Genomic DNA, 23,760 nt, shown 5'->3' with positions numbered 1-23,760 from the left:
GTAAATAGTGTGTATTAATCAATAATTTGTGTGCATATGTTATGTGCGTGTGTGTCGTAGCAGACCCACCGGTGCCAGTCCAGGGCACTCGTACACAGTGAAGTCTCCGTCCACTTCCTCCTCATCTGATGTGACTTCTGAGTCAGCGACCTTCGGTTCCGATTTATGACTGAGAAACAGCAGAATGCACCAGGATGAATGTGTGTTTATTCATATTTCAATGGAACTGAATTGTGGGAGATGTCGAGAGAGAGAGAAAGGGAGAGAAGGAGATAGACAAGGAAAGAGAGAGAAAAGAGAGAGAAAGAGAAAAAGAAAGAAAGAAGGAAAGAGAGAGAGATTGAAAGGGGCAGGAGGAGGAGTAGAGCTCACTTTTCCATGGACAGCATCTGCTGTTTCTGATGCTGGTAGTGGTACATCTGAGCACTCTGGGCCAACTTCTTATCCCCCGACTGAAAAGAAAAGGGAAGAGGCACAAGAAAAAAAGGGTTGAATATTTCCCCAGTATTTTACAAAATGTTCCATTCCAAGAAATAATCACTTTCCTGCCTGGGTAACCCGGTATTTCCCGCCAAAACTGGAAGTGTCATTCTCAAGCATATACTGTATATGCTTTACAGTATATATGTCTGGATTTGATTAGAGCTTTGATCGCATGAAAGTTCAAGCCTGACGCAGCCTGAGCCTGATGAGCCCTTTTCCGGATTGACTGACCTTCATGTCTCAAAGTAATGATGGACTGTCGTTTCTCTTTGCTTATTTGAGCTGTTCTTGCCATAATATGGAGTTGGTCTTTTACCAAATAGGGCTATCTTCTGTATACCAACCCTACCTTGTCACAACACAACTAATTGTCTCAAACGCATTAAGAAGGAAAGAAATTCCACAAAATAACTTTTAACAAGGCACACCTATTAATTGAAATGCATTCCAGGTGACTACCTCATGAAGCTGGTTGAGAGAATGCCAAGAGTGTGCAAAGCTGCTATCAATGCAATGGGTGGCTACTTTGAAGAACATAAAATGTATTTTGATTTGTTTAACAATTTTTTGGTTACTACATGATTCTATATGTGTTTATTTAATAGTTTGATGTCTTCACTATTATTCTACGATGTAGAAAAAGTCAAAATAAAGAAAAACCCTGGAATGAGTAGGTGTCCAAACTTTCGACTGGTAATGTATACAGTGCTTTCGAAAAGTATTCAGACCCCTTCACCTTTTCCACATTTTGCTATGTTACAGCCTTATTCTAAAAAGGTATTAAATAGTTTTTTCCCCCTCATCAATGTACACACAATACCCCATAATGCAAAGTAAAAACAAGTTTTTAGAAATGTTAGCAAATGTATAAATAAAATAAACGTAAATATTACATTTACATAAGTACTCAGACCCTTTAATCAGTACTTTGTTGAAGCACCCTTGTCAGCGATTACAGCCTCGAGTCTTCTTGGGTATGACGCTACAAACTTGGCACACCTGTATTTGGGGAGTTTCTCCCATTCTTCTCTGCAGATCCTCTGAAGCTCTGGCTGGGCCACTCAAGGACATTGAGACTTGTCCCAAGCCACTCCTGCGTTGTCTTGGCTGTGTGCTTACGGTCGTTTTCCTGTTGGAAGGTGAACTTTCGCCCCCAGTCTGAGGTTCTGAGCGCTCTGGAGCAGGTTTTCATCACAGATCTTTCTGTACTTTGCTCCGTTCATCTTTCCCTCTATCCTGACAAGTCTCCCAGTCCCTGCCGCTGAAAAACATCCTCACAGTATGATGCTGCCACCACTATGCTTAATCGTAGGGATGTTTCCAGGTTTCCTCCAGATGTGACGCTTGGAATTCAGGCCAAAAAGTTCAATCTTGGTTTCATCAGACCAGAGAATCTTGTTTCTCATGGTCTGAGAGTCCTTTAGGTGCCTTTTGGCAAATGCCAAGCGGGCTGTCATGTACCTTTTACTGAGGAGTGGCTTCCGTCAGCCACTGTACCGTAAAAGCCTGATTGGTGGAGTGCTGCAGAGATGGTTGTCCTTCTGGAAGGTTCTCCCATCACCACAGAGGAACTCTGTCAGAGTGACCATCAGGTTCTTGGTCACCTCCCTGACCAAGGCCTTTCACCCCCGATTGCTCATATTGGCCAGGCAGCCAACTCTAGGAAGAGGCTTGGTGGTTCCAAACGTCTTCCATTTAAGAATGATGGAGGCCACTGTGTTCTTGGGGACCTTCAATGCTGCAGAATGTTTTTGGTACCCTTCCCCAGATCTGTGCCTCGACACAATCCTGTCTCGGAGCTCTACGGACAATTCCTTCGACATCGTTGCTTGGTTTTTGCTCTGACATGCATTGTCAACTGTGGGACCTTATATAGACAGGTGTGTGACTTTCCAAATCATGTCCAATCAATTGAATGTACCACAGGTGGACTCCAATCAAGTTGTAGAAACATCAAGGATGATCAATGGAAACAGGATGCACCTGAGCTCAGTTTCAAGTCTCATATCAAAGGGTCAATAAGGTATTTCTGTTAACAATTTTTAATACATTTGCAAAAATGTCTAAAAACCAGTTGTGGAAAAGGGGAAGGGGTCTGAAAACTTTCTGAAAGCACAGTGTATATATATACTGTATATGTGTAAGAGACTAGGCAATTTTAGTAAGATTTCATCATGTGACCTTAAAACAGGATGTGGCCTGTGTGGTTTAGTTGGTAGAGCATGCAATGCCAAGTTTCTGGGTTTAATTCTCGAGGGGGACCAGTACAAACAAAAAAGTATGACAATGTATGCACTCACTACTATCTAAGTCAATCTGGACCCTTACCCTGTAAGCAGTCTATGGACAAAGTATCAGAGCAATACATGCTTTGGTTTAGTTTCCGTGGCATTGTTTCCAAATGCTAACCTTTTAGCATTTGTGGCACAAATCTCATGCAAGCCATGGTAACTATATTAGTATTTTGGATGTATGGTTCCCCATAAAGGACAATGTACTTACTGAAGTCCTGTTGACTGTTCCATTCCCATGGCTTCCAAATGCAGGGTAATCTACCTTCTGGGCCAGATGGGATTCCTTCTGCAACCTGTAGGGGGCAACATTTTTCTGGGACATTAGAAATGGAGAGACTGGAGAAAGAACAGTATGCAAAATATCCCAAAGCAACTGCATTATGGACTAAGGATTTGTCCCAATGGCAACCTATTCCCTATATAATGCAATTCTTTTGACCAGAGCCTTATGGGTCCTGGTCAAATGTAGTGCACTATAGGGAATAGGTTGCCAATTTATTTTAACATTTATTTAACTAGGAAAGTCAGTTAAGAACAAATTCTTATTTTACAATGAAGGCCTAACCCGGCCAAACCCTCCCCTAACCCAGACGACGCTGGGCCTATTGTGCGCCGTCCTATAGGACTCCCAATCACGGCCGGTTGTGATACAGCCCAGGATCGAGCCAGGATCTGTAGTGACGCCTGAGATGCAGTGCCTTAGACCGCAGCTCCACTCGGGAGCCCTTCATAAAATATTCTGAAAAGGAAATCTAACATGCTCCAACAACAACACTTGCCAGTAAAACAATGGCGTCTAGCACATCTTAGTTGTCAAATTGAGCAATACGATTATCATATATATTGTAGTGCATCTGTAACTAGAATGGTATTGTCTGATGTCTTACCTGACCCAGAAAACTGTAGCCAAGATCAGGCCGGCGGCGCCAACGATGACACACACAGAGATCATAACTGCAGAGGTGGACACAAACAGAGAAAATGATAGAGTGAACGCAAGTTACACATAAAAGGATGAGAAATGATGTGTGACTGCAGATGAAATTGAATCACTTTTAATCCTTTATAAATAGTTCTGTATATTTGCATCATACTAAGGCGGTTTAGTAGGGCTGGCCTGGGTGCTCCATGCTGCTCTTACATCATAAACATGTCTCTACTTTCAACTCATAAAGCCACTTACTGACGAGGAGGCTGTCCTTGGAGGTGTATGGGACGGCTATGAGGCCATCAGGTCCTCCCGCTCTAACCCTCCCCAGAGCCCCGGTGGCAGGCTGGGGGGTCTGGGTGGAGGGCTGGGTGGTGTTGGGCTGCCCCGCCGAGGGTTGGACCTGGCCTCTCATTCTGGGAGCCTCTGTCTGAATCCTAGCTGCCTTGGAGTGGGTGTCTGGGAGCGAAAGAGAGAGATTGAAAGATTAAGAGAGAGAGAGATTAAAGGATTAAGAGAGAGAGAGAGAGAGAGTGAAAGAGACATTAATATTATTGTGGTGTAGATAATGTTTGATGTAGCGACACGCATCTATAGAAAAGTGACTAAAAATAGAAAAGAATAAAAATGCACAGAAATGCATACAGAATGTAAGGCTCACCTGATTGTTTGACCTCAGACACTTCCTGTTTGGCAATGACAGAGTGAAGGAAGTCAATCTCTTCATCTAGATCAGAGAAGGATGTCACTTTACCTGAGGAGAAAGACAGGGGAAGATATAACTGAGTCCGTGTGAACACAATACCTTCGTTCAGGATATAAAAGAGGTTTTATTGTCGCATACACTGGATAGGTGCAGTGAAATGTGTTGTTTTACAGGGTCAGCCATAGTAGTACGGCACCCCTGGAGCAAATTCGGGTTAAGTGCCTTGCTCAAGGGCACATTTACAGATTTTTCACCTTGCTGGCTCGGGTATTCCAAGCAGCGACCTTTCGGTTACTGGCCCAACACTCTAACCACTAGAATACGTATGCATTGTACTTCTACATTTGGGAGTTGGTAACCATATAAACGAGAACAGAGTGGTGTGTGAAAGAGCATTATTTAGAAGAAACGGGGCATCCTGCGTGTCTGAAGAAATAAGCCCGTGTGGTGTTGTGTGACTGCAGGTGTATGAAGCAAACCACAAGAGAGTGAGAGTGTTTGTTTGTTTGTGTGTGTGTGTATGACAGACAGAGAGTGTGCCAGTGTGTGTTGTTTGTTTGGGATGCAGTGAAAAGGAGACAAAGCCAGGGTGTTGTTCCAACAGCTCTGTTGGCCAGACAGTAGGCCACATTCCAGGACTGGGCCACAGCTCTCCTTGGTTACCGGGGTACGTAGTGTGTGTGTGGCCAGGGGATGGAGCACGGCAGGGGGCTTGTGCGATCACCCCCCCCCCCCCCGACTCGGCCCTGCTCCCTCTCACACACAAGGCCCTAAATCTCACTCAGCTGAGTGCTAATGGTGATGAGAAATGGCTAATCTCACCCACTCCATTGTGGAGCATTCCCATTCAGGATTTACCCCAGTGCTTAGACTTTTCTGTTTCCATCTACGCAGGCCGGCACCCGTGGCTGACTGGGACATGGCTCCGGCAGACCTGCTCTCACTTGGGGCCAAAGCCAGGCCACTGGTACTTTTCAGCTCCTTTTTACATAACAATGGCTAACTGTGAACTTTAACACCTTCTCAGAAAGCAACTGTTTTGATTATGCAGAGGTTGTTGATTCTGCTTTTCACAAGTCCTCACTGTCAGCCCTAGCTATGGAAAAACAATTTCCCTCGTATAACTTAAGGGTGTATCCACTAGTGTAACACTGGTGTTACAGTCAAAACGCGGTAGGTTACTCCAAAAGACCAGGGAATTCCACACTGTTTACATGATGAGCTAAACATGATTGAGATTCAATATTGGAATACTGTAGTGAAACAGCCTGAGCCACCTTGCTGAATATGCTTAATGCACTGTCGGACTGTGTTTGTATTAGCGTGGGCTCTGTGTTATTAATGATGAAGGTGGTGTTGTCCTCTCCAGAAGGGAGGCCATCTGGCGGTGGTAATGTGCGTGATATGACGTGGCAGCACTTTCACTCCGTGCTTTGTTACTTTTTTGACCCCCCTCTATCCCTGGACATTTAGTGTGCTCCACAGCAGGTGTCAGTGGGGGCGGGTCATGCCATCTGTACTCTGCAGGTGGTGGAGTGCTCCAAGTGTGCCAGTGTACTTGCCAGCAAGAGCACTACTTCTACCCTACTTCGTTAGCCAACTGCAAAGTTTGACGAAAAGGACAAAATAAGAAAGAAAATGAGAACTTTCCTGAGACATTGTGTTGCTATGAGTACATGAGTGAGAGAGTACATGATAAGAATCAGTGAGCATGAACCACAGAAAATGGAGCGGAAGGGTATTTGTGTTTTTTTTGTCTGAGTGAGAGTGTCTAGTACATAGAGACAGCAGGAACGAGGAAATGGACGTGTGTGTCAGTAGATCCTCACACACTGACTAAGCATACACCTCTCCTTGCGTCGGAGAGCAGGTTTTGGCAACAGCTTGATAATTACCCATAACCCCCCGATAGGTGTCCAGTGGGGCGGTAAGTTACTGCAAACAAACACTAAACAAGTAAACAGTGACTCAGACTCACACCCATCTGTGAGGTTCTCTTATTCCACTTACAAGACATTTACAGCACATTTGGAATCTCCCATTCCCCACGCTGGCTACACCAGGACAACACAATCAGTTACTGATAATTTCCCATTACAACACGAAGACGCATGCTGTCATTTGTATTTCCAGTCAAAGGGGCTGCCCTGCTTTTGTTTGTGACTGTGTTTGCATGACTACATGACTACGTTACGGCATGACTACATTACCATGTTACGGCATGACTACATTACTGCATGACTATGTTACGGCAAGACTACATTACTGCATGACTACGTTACGGCATGACTACATTACTGCATGACTATGTTACGGCATGACTACATTACTGCATGACTACATTACTGCATGACTACATTACTGCATGACTACATGACTATGTTACGGCATGACTACATTACTGCATGACTACATTACGGCATGACTACATTACTGCATGACTACGTTACGGCATGACTACGTTATGGCATGACTACATTACTGCATGACTACATGACTACGTTACGGCATGACTACATTACTGCATGACTACATGACTACGTTACGACATGACTATGTTACGGCATGACTACATTACTGCATGACTACGTTATGGCATGACTACATTACTGCATGACTACATGACTACGTTACGGCATGACTACATTACTGCATGACTACGTTACGGCATGACTACATTACTGCATGACTACGTTACGGCATGACTACATTACGGCATGACTACGTTACGGTATGACTACGTTATGGCATGACTACATTACTGCATGACTACGTTACGGCATGACTACATTACTGCATGACTACATGACTACGTTACGGCATGACTACATTACTGCATGACTACATGACTACGTTACGGCATGACTACATTACTGCATGACTACATGACTACGTTATGGCATGACTACATTACTGCATGACTACATGACTATGTTACGGCATGACTACATTACTGCATGACTACGTTATGGCATGACTACATTACTGCATGACTACATGACTACGTTACGGCATGACTACATTACTGCATGACTACGTTACGGCATGACTACATTACTGCATGACTACGTTACGGCATGACTACATTACTGCATGACTACGTTACGGTATGACTACATTACTGCATGACTACGTTACGGTATGACTACATTACTGCATGACTACGTTATGGCATGACTACATTACTGCATGACTACATGACTACGTTCTGGCATGACTACATTACTGCATGACTACTTTACGGCATGACTACATTACTGCATGACTACGTTATGGCATGACTACATTACTGCATGACTTCCAATATTACAGTTGATCTCACTGACTTACATTTCTCGGGGGGAGGGGTCATTCTTAGGGTCTACTGCTGCCCTCTTGTGGCAAAGTGAACAATGCACCGGTGAGTATTTTTAACAGGCCCTCCAATTTCGTGCACTAGGTAAGACGGGCACAGCATAAAACACAGCATAAAACTACTTTTCAAGTGAATTATTCATCCCTCTAACCCGAACAGCAAACTGTGAATATTTTGTATTTATTTTTAAAAACACAGACCTAGGTCTGACTATGGAGGGGTCAGTCTGACCACAGCTTTACATGCTGTGGTCAGACTGAAAAGGAGACACTTCTTGTCCATCACCAACATGGACAAGAAGTGACACAGTCAATAAACATAGTCACGCACACACACACAGTCCCTGGGTACAGCTCTGCTATCAGTACATACTGTGTGTATACATATCTAGTTCCCCTGACTGTTTGTCAGCCTTGTTACCAGACAAAGCCCAGGCTCCAAGGCAAGGAGTGTTTACCTATGGGAGTGTACGCCTTGATGTCAAACACAGGCTTGTCCTACACACAGAGTACTGTTCACTAACTGTACTCACCTAGCTCCTGGAATCTACCTACCCTCTCACCTCTGCTCCTCAGGCCATCACGGCGCCCACTGAAAAACCACTGAATAACAGTCCTACTCTTACTTTTCTGATAGTATGCATACTGTGCCTATGACAACTTTACCTACCAACATACAAAGCATGGCACCTACACTCACATATCTGTTTATCAGTGTGTGTGTGTGCGCTTGTGAAAAGGAAAACAAGACGAAGTATGCTTACGTATGCGAGTGCGTGTTTGTGTAAATGTGTCTGTATTACATGCTGCTGTGGAGTGCGTCTGCTTCCTGTTCTCACCCTGCTGCTCTCTCATGCATAGTCTAAGACATCTGGGCTGCCACATTCAATAATGTATCCGTTTCAAGGCCTCTTGGTCCCACATAAGCCCCTCTCTGGCCCCACTGTGTCAGGATGGGTTTCTCTCTCAGTGTACAACACGCATGGCTACATCTGTACTGGAAGAACCCACAAAAGCCTGCCTCAATAGATATGGCCTATGGAAGACATAAGAAGATGCTAAAAATAAGCCCAAATATGTTTAGCACGTAGAAGGAGCATAAAAGCTAAGGCTTTGAATGGCGACTCAACTGATTTCTGATCTCTCGGATTTGGAGTAAATCTCCATTGAAGTACACCTGATCCTGTACATGGGCTCTGTGACTGTGAAGTAAGTTGCCTACACCTACTGGGCCAGTCTGTCCTAGTCGGCCCTCACCCTCTCAGGCTCGTGTAAGAGGCTTAACCTAGCTCAGTGGTCTGTAGCACTCACAACACAACACACCACAGCACAACCCGACGGCCAACCTGGCCCTCACACGACAGACAGAGAAACAGAGACAGAGAGACAGAGAGACAGAGACAGAGAGACAGAGAGAGAAAGAGAAAGAGAGAGAGAGAGAGAGAGAGAGAGAGAGAGAGAGAGAGAGAGAGAGAGAGAGAGAGAGAGAGAGAGAGAAAGAGAAAGAGAGAGAGAGAGAGAGGGAAAGAGAGAGAGAGAGAGAGAGAGAGAGAGAGAGAGAGGGAAAGAGAGAGAGAGAGAGAGAGAGAGAGAGAGAGAGAGAGAGAGAGAGAGAGAGAGACATGCAGTACTCTGGGTGATTAAAGGCGGTGGTCATGTGATGCCCAGCTAAAAATTAGAGGGAGAAAGAACGTTTTTGTAATGTTACCCACAATATTCCTCTAATACCAAGAGTGTACAAAGCTGTCATCAAGGCAAAGGGTGGCTACCTTGAAGAATCTCAAATAGAAAATGTATTTTCATTTGTTTAACACTTTTTTGGTTACTACATGATTCCATGTGTGTTATTTCATAGTTTTGATGTCTTCACTATTAAAAAAAACCCTGGAATGAGTAGGTGTGTCAAAACATTTGACTGGTACTGCATATTGTTAAGAACGTGAGCGTAGGGGCACTCCCCTATCGAGTCTAGAACCCAGGCCACCAGCACCAATGATGTACACCCTAACCACTTTCCCAATAAGGAACATCTCTAGATGAGCTTATTGGACCAGTATAGTTAGGCCCTGTCCAGAATAAACCCTAACCCCTCGTCCCTAGGCACTTGTATAGATCTGAAACAACTTGATAGTTGTAATAGGGTGAATGCACTTTGAAGTCAATCTCAGCTCTGTTAAAAGTCCACTCACAACATGTTTTTGTATTGATCACAGTGATTCAGGAGTATCATTAAAACAGGTTCACATGCCCCACCAACATTAGACAACTAGACAGAAAGCTCTTAAATTGCTGAAATAAGTCAATCAAATCAGTGAGGAGAACAGTCCGATTAAACTATACCTGACACAGACATGGTGGTGTGGCAGGAAGATCAGAGTACCGTGAACCAAGAGGTTGTGAGTTCAAATCCCAGGTGAGGAACATGAATAATAACCGCTGTATAAATCAACATGCACAATGTAATCACCTATATCAAAGTGTGTCAAATACGGAAGTTAAAAGCACTGTGTGTGTGAGCATCCTTAACCTTGCCAACAGACAAAGAGCTATGAATGGATAAGTGATTCACCAATCAGGGCCTTTGTTGGCTCGGCAACAGTGATGTGTAACAAAACTATTTTGGGGGGGGGGCATCAGGCAATGTCCTGACAACTGACACACAGAAATGTTCCTGCTACGTTCACATAAAATGTGTCTCGAACATGAATATCTTATGTTCTGAGAACATGCCAGCCATGTTCTGTGTAAGTTCTATTTCACATTAAGGGAATGGTCTCTTGGAAACTTTCCTTGCACATCACAGGAACATTCCTGCGAAAACGTTAAGGACCTAATGAGACTTGAGGGAACATTCTCTAAAGTTGTGGGAATGTTTATTGTTAGCTGGGTGTGGACAGCAGGGGGGGGATTAGAGTAACACAGGATTAGACTACAGCACACAGAGAGAGGGAGAAATAAGGCCAGATCGATGCAGAGAGTGAAAGAGAGAGGGATCGAGGGAGAGAGGGATAGAGAGAGTGATCGATAGGGAGACGGAGGGAGAGGGATGAAGGGACATCGAATGAGAGGAAGATTGAGAGTGAATGCGGTAAGCAAGGAGGGGGACAGAGAGCGAGGGAGAAGAAGGCAGATTGAGAGTGAATGCGGTAAGCAAGGAGGGGGACTGAGAGCGAGGGAGGAGGAGGCAGATTGAGAGTGAATGCGGTAAGCAAGGAGGGGGACTGAGAGAGCGAGGGAGAAGGAGGAGGAGGAAAAAGAAGAGGAGTGAGGGTTTCCTGTCTTTTTCTCTGCAGCCAGTGGTGTACACAGTCTGTGTCACTGTGTGGCTCACTATGCCCACTCTTAAAGCACGGGGTTACTTACTCATGGCTGCAACACACACACACACACACACACACACACACACACTACAGGGCATCCGATTAAACAGCAGTATCTCTGCATCAGCTCATTAACCACTTAGTTTGACTGTGTTTGACCAAAGCCCATGTCTGGAAGCTCAGAGATCTGTCGCTTGACACAGGCTTGTGCCCCAAATGGCACCCTATTCCCTACATCGAATCAAAGTTTATATGACACATGCGCCGAATACAACAGGTGTAGACCTTACAGTGAAATGCTTACTTACCAACAGCGCAATTTTTAAAGTAAAAAACAGGTATTACATAGTGCACTACAGAGGGCTGTGGTCAAAAGTAGTGCACTATGTAGGGAAAAGAGTGCAATTTGGGATGCAGCCACAACGAGGGCAGGGACGGGTATTGATGTTCACTGCACATAGATAAATACGCTGTGCAGAACTCTCCGTTTGAAACTCGAATCGCTATCTATTGAAGCAGCTTCATCAAATACATTCAATAACGTCTGTCATAAATGAACCAAATCCCCTTGATTATAATGGAGACTGCGGGGCCGTCTGTATGTGCATAATCTGTGTGTACTGTGTAATGGCCAGACCTACATACCATGGTGACGGCGGCTCTTCCTCGCCACGCACAATCCTTCCTCGTTCTCGTCCAATGGATTGAGACACGGGCCGCAGTAGGATGTGCCAGGTTTGCAGAAGTGCCGCCCCTCGCGGGCACAGTCTATGTGGTCCGGGCACTTATCCCTAGCTAAATAGAAAGAGAGAGAGAGAGAGAGAGAGAGGGGGCATAAAAAGAGACATAGGTTAGATGACACACTATTGCTCACCTCCTCTGACGGCATATACTGAATCCTGGCTCTCATGATTCGTACGGAACGTGTGAGAGACATCACCCCCCAGGTGCCATGACAAAAGAAGCTGCTCGGAGATGACAGGACGACATGTAGTCATGACAACCTACTGAATAAAAGACACACCAGTCAGTGGCAGACTTAATTTTACTATGTACACGGAACAAAATAAATAAATACAGACCAACATGTCAGGTGTCCCATGTTCCATGAGCTGAAATAAAAGATCCCAAAAACCTTCTCTCTCTCAAGTTCTGTGCACAAATTTGTTACCATACTTGTTAGTGAGCATTTCTCCTTTGCCTGGATAATCCATCCACCTGACAGGTGTGGCATATCAAGAAGCTGATTAAACAGCATGATCATTACACAGGTGCATCTTGTGCTGGGGACAATAAAAGGCCACACTAAAAGTTGTCACACAACACAATGCCACAGATGTATCAAGTTTGGAGGTAGCGTGCAATTGGCATGCTGACTGCAGGAATGTCCACCAGAGCTGTTGCCAGATAATTGAAGGTTCATTTCTTTACCATAAGCCGACTACAACATCCTTTTAGAGAATTTGGCAGTACGTCCAACCAGCCTGAGAAACCAGACCATATGTATGGCGTCATGTGGGCGAGTGGTTTGCTGATGTCAACGTCACAGGAGGCTGCTGAGGGGAGAACGGCTTATAAAAATGGCCGGAACGCAGCAAATGGAATGTTATCAAACACCTGGAAACCATGTGTTTGATGTATTTGTTTCCATTCCACTGATTCCGCTCCAGCCATTACCATTACCAGCCCTTTAAAGTGCCACCAACCTCCTGTGGTCAACATTGTGAAAAGAAAGCCGTATGGTGGTGGGGTTATGGTATGGGCAGGCATAAGCTACGGACATCGAACACAATTGCATTTTATCGATGGCAATTTGAATGCACTGCGACCAGATCCTGAGGCCCATTGTCGTGCCATTCATCTGCCGTCATCACCTCTTGTTTCAGCATGATAATGCACGGCCCCATGTCGCTAGGATCTGAACCCAATTCCTGGAAGCTGAAAATGTCTCAGTTCTTCCATGGCCTGCGTACTCACCAGACATGTCACCCATTGAGCATGTTTGGGATGCTCTGGATCGACATGTAAGACAGCGTGTTTCAGTTCCCGACAATATCCAGCAGCTTCGCACAGCCATTAAAGAGGAGTGGGACAACATTCCACAATCAACAGCCTTATCAACTACGGGAATGAGATGTGTCGCACTGCATGAGGAAAATGGTGGTCACACCAGATACTGACTGCTTTTCTGATCCAGGTCCCTAACTTAGTTTTTTAAAGGTTTCTATGACCAACAGATGCATATCTATATTCTCAGTCATGTGAAATCCATAGATTAGGGCCTGATTAATTTATTTCAATTGACTGATTTCCTTTTATAAACTGTAACTTGTTGCATGTTGCGTTTATATTTTTGTTCAGTATACACATTTACAGGGATTTCTAATAGCAAAACACTATCTACTGAGCGTGCTGTTGTTTTCATAGCCTCTGCATATTGAAAAAGCAGTCTTCCAAACCAGAAGTGTCATCTTTGAAAATCAACAGAGGAATATACACAACTTCACCTTCAAGGCCCAGATTGTGAAGTTCTGCTGACGTCAGAATTATACATTATGACAGGTTGAATGACAGACTGAGTGATTCTCCAATCTGTGAACACACACACACACAGAAAGTGGGTCACCAGGTGTTTTGTTGTTGCAGAGGCACACTAGGCTCTTTTCAGGAGGGATAATGAAGATAATAATGATTAGCCACACACCTCTCAGGGTTAAAGAGGCAGAGTTGTACAGAGTGGTACAGTAAGCATGGGCAGGTAGGAGGGCATAGTACAGAAGGAGGGTATTCATAGAAACTCATGCCTCCAAGGCTGCTGCAGCGCTACAGCATTTGTCGCCATAACGACCTCCATGGCAACCAGAGGCTGTTGCAAAACTGCATGCTAGATGGATTATCTTGGTAATGGAGAAATGCTCACTAACAGGGATGTAAATAGAAATGTGCACAAAATTTGGGAGAAATAAGCTTTTTGTGACTATGGAACATTTCTGGGATCTTTTATTTCAGCTCATGAAACATGTTCAGTATAGGACAGACATAATTACAGGCACTCAATGTGTGGGGGAGACAAGGCAAAAAATGACAAGGAAGTGAATTCAGACAAGTGAAAGAATTTGTTCCCGCATAGTGGTGGAGCCGGGTTAAACTGCAAACAGGTGTGACCCGAGACAGAGAGAGAAACAATCTCTCTGCTGCGCATCACTGATATCATTCCTACTGTACATCATTTCCTCCCTCTCTCCCTGTAGGGGGATGTGTGTCAGAGTGTCGTCTGAAAGGTTGGATGTTATTTGGTTGAGTGTGATCATGCTGGTGTGTGCATGTTGGTGTGTGTGCATGTGCCTGTGTCACAAGACCAATTCAAAACATAGGGCTAGGTGCTCATGACAAACAGGTGATAACTTACGGTATCATACAACAAAAAAGGACCACACACAGATTGTCTATTGTCAATCACACACACATTTCTTCACCCTCTTATAGATCTCTGGCATTGTCTCAAAATCATAAAGTCTCTGAAATGTATTCTTTATTATTTCCATAATGAAAGGTACCCTAGCAATGTTGTCTCTCCTGCTCTCACCGATCTCACTGCCTCCTCCATCCCGGATTAAATTCATATTCTCCTCCTACATCCCGGATTAAATTCATATTCTCCTCCTCCATCCTGGATTAAATTCATATTCTCCTCCTCCCTCCCTCCATCCCGGATTAAATTCATATTCTCCTCCTCCATCCTGGATTAAATTCATATTCTCCTCCTCCCTCCCTCCATCCCGGATTAAATTCATATTCTCCTCCTCCATCCTGGATTAAATTCATATTCTCCTCCTCCATCCCAGATAAATCCTCCTCCATCCTGGATTAAATTCATATTCTCCTCCTCCCTCCCTCCATCCCGGATTAAATTCATATTCTCCTCCTCCATCCTGGATTAAATTCATATTCTCCTCCTCCATCCCGGATTAAATTCATATTCTCCTCCTCCCTCCCTCCCTCCGTCCGTCCGTCCTGGATTAAATTCATATTCTCCTCCTCCATCCTGGATTAAATTCATATTCTCCTCCTCCATCCCTCCATCCTGGATTAAATTCATATTCTCCTCCTCCATCCCTCCATCCTGGATTAAATTCATATTCTCCTCCTCCCTCCCTCCATCCTGGATTAAATTCATATTCTCCTCCTCCCTCCCTCCGTCCGTCCGTCCTGGATTAAATTCATATTCTCCTCCCCCATCCCTCCATCCTGGATTAAATTCATATTCTCCTCCTCCCTCTCTCCATCCTGGATTAAATTCATATTCTCCTCCTCCATCCTGGATTAAATTCATATTCTCCTCCTCCCTCTCTCCATCCTGGATTAAATTCATATTCTCCTCCTCCATCCTGGATTAAATTCATATTCTCCTCCCTCCCTCTCTCCATCCTGGATTAAATTCATATTCTCCTCCCTCCCTCTCTTTGTAATCTGTCGTGTTTTGGCCTGGCACGTGCCACTCTCCCTAATATTCCTCTCCTCTGATCCTTCCACGTCTCATCTACCAAACTCCCTATTGTAGAAGATCATGTCTAGGTGGTGTGTATGTGAGATGATGTCTGCATGTGATAGAATTTGAGTGTATGTAATTGCCCTCGAGGGACAAAGAGAGAGAAAGATAAATATAATCTGTATATCTGCTCATGTGATCGTATTAGTCTGAGTTTGTATGTGATGGTGTGTGTTAGTGTGTGCACGTGCGTGTGAGAGAGTCTGAGTATGTGTTTATGTCAATCTGATTATTACGTGTGTGTGTGTGTGTGTGTGTATGAAAGGATTGGTGTCTTCCCTCAAGGAGTGCCCCACTGCACCGCCCACCTCCAGCCTGCCTGCCAGCCTTTCTCAGTGGCCTGTCCTGAAGGTGACCGTGCTTATGTTACCCAGGAGCACTGCTCACTGCTCCCACATGTGATGTGGCTTCTGGCTACAGCTCCCCCAGTTGTCCTGCCCAATGGAGTCAGTCAGTCTGTCACAGTGAAGCCACCTACATGTTGATCCTCATAACTCAATACACTGCAGGAGGCCACGTATCCTGCCCTTTGAAGTCTCTTAATCCCTCCTTCCCTCCATTTAATCTCTGTTTGTCCACCTCTCTCCATCCATGGTTCCTTTCATCAAATTGTGCCAGATAATTTGTCTTCTCAGACTGTTTGATCAAACAAATCTACAGATCAAGGAAGAGCAAAGAGCCAAGACGACCAGATAAGGTGTCACAGAATAGGACCCAGATCACGGCACAACAACGCAGAGAGTCTTTAGACAAGGAACTATTTCCTTAATCAAATGACACACCCATTTACCTCTACTGCTCCTTATCGCATCTTTCTGTCTGGCTTGGTTTAGGTCATTATGGTTAGCAAATCATAGTTTTACTTAGAATAGATATGGTACCAAAATACAGTTGAAGTCGGATGTTTACATACACTTAGGTTGGAGTCATTAAAACCCGTTTTTCAACCACTCCATACATTTCTTGTTAACAAACTATAGTTTTGGAAAGTCGGTTAGGACATCTACTTTGTGCATGACACAAGTCATTTTCCCAACAATTGTTTACAGACAGATTATTTCACTCATAATTCACTGTATCACAATTTCAGTGGGTTAGAAGTTTACATAAACTAAGTGGACTCTGCCTTTAAAGAGCTTGGAAAATTCCTGAAAATTATGTCTTGGCTTTCTGATAGGCTAATTGACATACTTTGAGTCAATTGGAGGTGTACCTGTGGATGTATTTCAAGGCCTACCTCCAAACTCAGTGCCTCTTTGCTTGACATCATGGGAAAATCAAAAGAAATCAGCCAAGACCTCAGAATTTTTTTTTTTAGACCTCCACAAGTCTGGTTCATCCTTGGGAGCAATTTCCAAACGCCTGAAGGTACCATGTTCATCTGTACAAACAATAGTACGCAAATATAAACACCATGGGACCACGCAACCGTCATACCTCTCAGGAAGGAGACGCGTTCTGTCTCCTAGAGATGAACGTACTTTGGTGCGAAAAGTGAAAATCAATCCCAGAACAGCAGCAAAGGACCTTGTGAAGATGCTGGAGGAAACAGGTACAAAAGTATCTATATCCACAGAAAAACGAGCCCTATATCGACATAACCTGAAAGGCCGCTCAGCAAGGAAGAAGCCACTGCTCCAAAACCACCATAAAAAAGCCAGACTACGGTTTGTAACTGCACATGGGGAGAAAGATCGTACTTTTTGGAGAAATGTCCTCTGGTCTGATGAAACAAAAATAGAACTGTTTGGCCATAATGACCATCGTTATGTTTGGAGGAAAAAGGGGGAAGCTTGCAAACCGAAGAACACCATCCCAACCGTGAAGCACGGGGGTGGCAGCATCATGTTGTGAGGGTGCTTTGCTGCAGGAGGGACTGGTGCACTTCACAAAATAGATGGCTTCATGAGGAAGGAAAATGATGTGGATATATTGAAGCAACATCTCAAGACATCAGTCAGGAAGTTAAAGCTTGGGCACAAATGGGTCTTCCAAATGGACAATGACCCCAAGCATACTACCAAAGTTGTGGCAAAATGGCTTAAGGACAACAAAGTCAAGGTGTTGGAGTGGCCATCACAAAGCCCTGACCTCAATCCCATAGAAATCTTTTGGGCAGAACTGAAAAAGTGTGCGCGAGCAAGGAGGCCTACAAACCTGACTCAGTTACACCAGCTTTGTCAGGAGGAATGGGCCAAAATTCACCCAACTTATTGTGGGAAGCTTGTGGAGCATAGTTCACATGCAGCAGTGCAGGCTGTTTTCCCATAATGTGGGAAGTTAATGTTGCACAGACAATTGCAGCCCCAGGGACTGTGATCTTTACACTTAACACATATACACACCTCCAAGTGCATCTTTCCCAGCTGTGAAATATTCCCTGTAATGGAGATAGTGAATTAGGAGACAAGTGCATCATCAGCCCTAGGTACCGCAGCATAAAGCAAATAAAGGAGGACAGTATGAATCACCTAAGGCACTTTATTAAACCTGCGACAGAAGAGCTGGTTGGAAAGAGCACGGTGAGAGAGAGCGAGAATGAAAGAGTGAGCGAGAGAGAGAGAAGGAGAGAACCATTAGGTCATTCGGTCAGGTGGGACCAGCGAGGTGTAAATACAGTTATGTAATGCCAGAAACCCGAAAGGTTGCTAGATCGAATCCCCGAGCTGACAAGGTAAAAATCTGTCGTTCTGCCCCTGAACAAAGGCAGTTAACCCACTGTTCCTAGGCCATCATTGTGAATAAGAATTTGGTCTTAACTGACTTGACTAGTTAAATAAAGGTTCAATAAATACAAATAAAATAAAATAAACTCAATGTACAACATTAAAAATTACTATTCAAGCCATCTGGTGCCTGCCAGGCTGTGTAATCGTAAACAGTTCCAAGAAGGGCAGAGAAGCAAACAGTGCCGTGGCAATCTATTGTACCAGATGGGAAAAGGCCCTGACGTGGCACCGTTGACTTTTTATTGACTTAATGAGGCACGATCAGAAGTCACGAGAAAAGCTGGAAAATGGCACCTATACAGAGCGATTTACAAGTAATGCGTTCATCTTAAGGTAGCTAGGTGAGACAACAACATATCACGGTCAATGTAAGGAAATGTTCCATAAAAGCAGCTAGTAACAAAAGACAAGTGTGAGTGTTGGTGCAAGGAAAGCAAGGGTGTTAGTTTCTTATTTTTTGGGGGCCTGTGGCCGTTTCTAAATTAGGGGCCTTGCAGTGCCTTGAAAAAGTATTCAGACCCCTTGGATTTCTTAAAATGTTAGTGTTACAAAGTGGTTTAAAATGTATTTAATTGTAATTGTATAACTAAAACATAGTCGTTGCATAAGTATTCAGCTTCCTGAGTCAATACATGTTAGAATCACCTTTGGCAGTGATTACAGCTATGAGTCTTTCTGGGTAAGTCTCTAAGAGCTTTACACCCCTGGATTGTGCAATATTTGCCCATTATTCTTAAAAACAATCTTCAAGCTCTGTCAAGATGTTGGGGTTCATGGCTGAACAGCAATTTTCTAAACCTACCATAGATTTTCAAGCAGATTGTCAAAACTGTAACTTGGCCACTCAGAAACCGTCACTGTCTTCTTGGTAAGCAACTCCAGTGTAGATTTGGCCTTGTGTTTTAGGTTATTATCCTGCTGAAAGGTGAATTACTCTTCCAATGTCTGGTGGAAAGCAGACTGAAGCAGGTTTTCCTGTAGGATTTGGCCTGTGCTTAGCTCCATGAAAAACTCCCCAGTCTTTGCCAATGCCAAGCATACCCATACCATGATGCAGCCACCATGCTAGAAAATAAGGAGGCAGTTACTCAGTGTTGTGTTTGCACCAAACATAAGGCTTTGCATTTAGACCAAAAAGTGTATTGCTTTGCTGTGTTTTTTTGCAGTATTACTTTAGTACCTTGTTGCATACAATATGGATGTTTTGGAATATTTTTATTCTTTCATTTAGGTCATTATTGTGAGTCACTACAATGTTGTTGATCCATCCTCAGTTCTATCTCAGCCATTTAACTCTGTAGCTGTTATAAAATCACCAATGGCCTCATGGTCACATCCCCGAGCAGTTGAATTCCTGTCCTGCAGCTCAGTTCAGAAGGATTACTATCTTTGATGTGTCTGGGTGGTTTAATACATAATCCACAGCATAATTATTAACTTGAACAGGCTTAAAGAGATACTCAATGTCTGATTTGTTATTGTTACCCATCTACCAATCGCTGCCCTTCTTTAAGAGGCTTTTGAAAAGCTCACTGGTCTTTGTTGTGGAATCTGGGCTTGAAATTCAATACTTGACTGAGGGACCTTACAGATGTTTTATGTATGGGGGACAGAGAAAGGGTTAGTCATTCAAAAATCATGTCAAGCCTTATTATTTCACACAGAGTGAGTCCATGTAACCTATTTTGTGATCTGCTAAGCAAAATGTTAGTGCTGAATAATTTAGGCTTGCCTAAACGAAGGGTCCGATATTTTTGTATTTATATTTTAAAAATATATAGGATTTTTCTTTCACATTGACATTACAGAGTATTTTGTGTAGATGGATGACAAAGAAAAAAGACAATTAAATCAATTTTAATCCCACTTTGTAACACAATAACATGTGAAGAAATACTTTTGCAAGGCACTGTATATAGTCCAGGACTCTACGGGCCCTGATCAAAAGAAAGTAGTGCACTGTACAGGAAACCGGGTCCCATTTCAGATAGACCCCAACTGTAACTGTACTTGTCCGCCCGTGTCGATGGAAACAGAAAAGTCTGAGCCTTGGTTAAAACACTGGAGTAAATCCTGTATGGAAATGCTCCCAAGTCAAGTGGCTGCAGATAGCAGCATCAGCATAGACTGAAGAGACCTTTGCGGTGGATACGACTATGTCTGTCTGAGACAATCTAATGCATGCATACGTCTGTATAGGAAGTGTCACTGTTAATATTTTACCCAGCAAGGACAGGGCATTTTTTGCAGCCCAATTAAAAATTCTCATCTCAAAACAGGAACATAGGTAATAGGTGTGAAGCCCATGAGTTATCCAACTACACCAGACGGCCAGCACTCACAAAGAGTATTATTAATTTAAGCAATAAGGCACGAGGAGGTGTGGTATATGGCCAATATACCACGGCTAAGGGCTGTTCTCTTATGTACGACACAATGCGGAATGCTTGGACACAGCCCTTAGCCCTGGTATATTGGCCATATACCAAAAACCCACGAGGTGCCTTATTGCTATTATAAACTGGTTACCAACGTAATTAGAGCAATACAAATAAATGTTTTGCCATACCCATGGTATACGGCCTGATATACCATGGCTGTCAGCCAATCAGCATTAAAGGTTTGAAGCACCCTTATCCCATTCAAACCTTGTGACTGCAAATAGAACATAATAAGCCTAACTGTATAAGTTAGAGCTGGCCGCATACACTTATCATATTAATGGAAGCATGTATCGTGGGATGGGTATCAGAGCTCCACAGGGTTAAAAGTTTATGGCAACCATAAAGGGAGGGGTGTGCAATTTGAAACGAGTGGAAAAAAGTCCCTATCAAACCAAGCTGTTCCTATTCTCAGGATACAGGTTCAGTCTGGTGATTTAACCATGACCCTGATATAGGTGAACAAATACCTTATCAGCGTTCAACACCATTGCACCCTCCAAGCTCATCACTAAGTTAAAGACCCGGGACTAAACACCTCCCTCTGCTACTAGATCCTGGACTTCCTGACAGGCCGCCTCCAGGTGATGAGGGTAGTCAATAACACATCTGCCACGCTAACCCTCAAAACGGGGGCCCCTCAAAGGTGCGTGCTTAGTCCCTTCCTGTACTCCCTGTTCACCCACGACTGCGTGGCCGCACACGACTCCAACACCATCATTAAGTTTGCAGATGACACAGCGGTGGTAGGTCTGATCACCGATAAGAAAGCCTATAGGGAGGCTATATAGGGGACAACCACCTCTCCCTCAACATCAGCAAGACAAAGGAGCTGATAGTGGACTTCAGGAAACGGAAGGGCTGTTGCGGAGCAAGTCTGCACCTGTTGTTTACGAAGCATGTGACAGAAAATTTGATATGATTTATCTTCTGTGAAAAAAGCCTGACAAGAGATTCTGTTGCAATAGCGCTTTCTTGTTAAGTCCTTCAAAAGTGTTGAAGAGGCCCTTGAGGCTCACACTGCACCTTTAGAGTGAAAGCCGATGCACTCGCAGTCACACACAAAGCCTCACAACTACACCGAACAAAAATATAAACGCAACATGCAACAATTTCAAAGATTTTACTGAGTTACAGTTCATATAAGGAAATAAATTAATTAGGCCCTAATCTATGGATTTCACATGACTGGAAGTACAAATATGTATACCTTTTTTTTTTAAAGTAGGGGCGTGGATCAGAAAACCAGTCTGTATCTCATGTGACCACCATTTGCCTCATGCAGCATGACACATCTCCTTCGCATAGAGTTGATCAGGCTTTTGATTGTGGCCTGTGTATGTTGTCGCTCTCCTCTTCAATGGCTGTACAAACTTTCGTTTTTTTTTACCCCGTTTTCTCCCTAATTTTGTGGTATCCAATTGGTAGTTACAGTCTTGTCTCATCGCTGCAACTCCCGTACGGACTTAGGAGAGACGAAGTTACAGTCGTGGGTCCTCCGAAACACAACCAAGCCGCACTACTTCTTGACACATTGCCCACTTACACCAGAAGCCAGCTGCACCAATGTGTCGGAGGAAACACTGTGCACCTCGTGACCGTGTCAGTGTGCACTGAGTCCGGCCCGCCACAGGAGTCGCTAGTGTGCGATGGGACAAGGACATCCCTGTCGGCCAAACCCTCCCCTAACCCGGACGACGCTGGGCCAATTGTGTGCCGCCCCATGGGTCTCCCAGTCGCGGCCGGCTGCGTCAAAGCCTGGACTCTAACCCAGAATCTCTAGTCACACAGCTAGCACTGCGATGCAGTGCCTTAGACCACTCTGCCACTCGGGAGGCCCAGCTGTGCGAAGTTGCTGGATATTGGCGGGAACTAGAACATGCTGTCATACACGTCGATCCAGAGCACAACAAACATGCTCAATGAGTGACATGTCTGGTGAGTATGCAGGTCATGGAAGAACTGGGATATTTCCAGCTTCCAGGAATTGTGTACAGATCCTTGTGTCATGGGGCCGTGCATTATCATGCTGAAACATAAGGTGATGGCGGGGGATGAATGGCATGACAATGGGCCTCAGGACTTGTCATGGCATCTCTGTGCATTCAAATTGCCATCGATAAAATGCAATTGTCTTCGTTGTCCGTAGCTTATGCCTGAACATACCATAACCCCACTGCCACCATGGGGCACTCTGTTCACAACATGACATCAGAAAACCGATTGCCCACACAAAGCCTTACTTGCTGTCTGCCATCTTCCCGGTACAGTTGAAACCGGGATTCATCCATGAAGAGCACACTTCTCCAGCGTGCCAGTGACGATGAGTACGCAGATGAGCTTCCCAGAGATGAATGAAGCTGGATGTGGAGGTCCTGGGCTGGCGTGATTACACGTGGCCTGCGGTTGTGAGGCTGGTTGGACGTACTGCCAAATTTTCTAAAACGACATTGAAGGTGGCTTATGGTAGAGAAATACACATTAAATTCTCTGGCAACAGATCTGTTGGACATTCCTGCAGTCAACATGCCAATTGCACACTCCCTCAAAACGTAAGACATCTGTGGCATTGTGCTGTGTGACAAAACTGCACATTTTAGAGTGGCCTTTTATTGTCCCCAGCACAAGGTGCATCTGTGTAATGATAATGCTGTTTGATCATTTTGTTGTTATACCACACCTGTCAGGTGGATAGATTGTCTTGGTAGATATGCTCACTAACAGGGATGTAAAAAAACATCTGGGATCTTTTATTGGCGCTCGTGAAACATGGGACCAACACTTTGACTGTAAACTCTCCTTCCAGACTCACATCAAACATCTCCAATCCAAAGTTAAATCTAGAATTGGCTTCCTATTTCGCAACAAAGCCTCCTTCACTCATGCTGCCAAACATACCCTTGTAAAACTGACCATCCTGCCGATCCTCGATTATGTCATTTGCAAAATAGCCTCC

General features: G+C 44.2%; 1 protein-coding gene across 1 annotated transcript in view; it reads right to left on the bottom strand.

Moving 5' to 3' along the window:
* The window catches only part of npdc1 (neural proliferation, differentiation and control, 1), a 38,998-nt gene that overhangs the window by 1,831 nt on the left and 13,407 nt on the right, over positions 1 to 23,760 (bottom strand). Inside the window, 7 exon segments of the mRNA NM_001173856.1 lie at positions 70 to 169; positions 373 to 452; positions 2,986 to 3,070; positions 3,665 to 3,731; positions 3,961 to 4,164; positions 4,367 to 4,459; positions 11,731 to 11,880. Of these exon segments, the coding sequence (NP_001167327.1) occupies positions 70 to 169; positions 373 to 452; positions 2,986 to 3,070; positions 3,665 to 3,731; positions 3,961 to 4,164; positions 4,367 to 4,459; positions 11,731 to 11,880 (779 nt within the window).

The sequence above is a fragment of the Salmo salar genome, chromosome ssa11 (assembly GCF_905237065.1).
Source record: "Salmo salar chromosome ssa11, Ssal_v3.1, whole genome shotgun sequence".
In the NCBI taxonomy this organism is placed as follows: Eukaryota; Metazoa; Chordata; class Actinopteri; order Salmoniformes; family Salmonidae; genus Salmo; species Salmo salar.
Note: the sequence above shows the minus strand (reverse complement) of the source record. Positions and strands in the feature narration are given on the sequence as shown.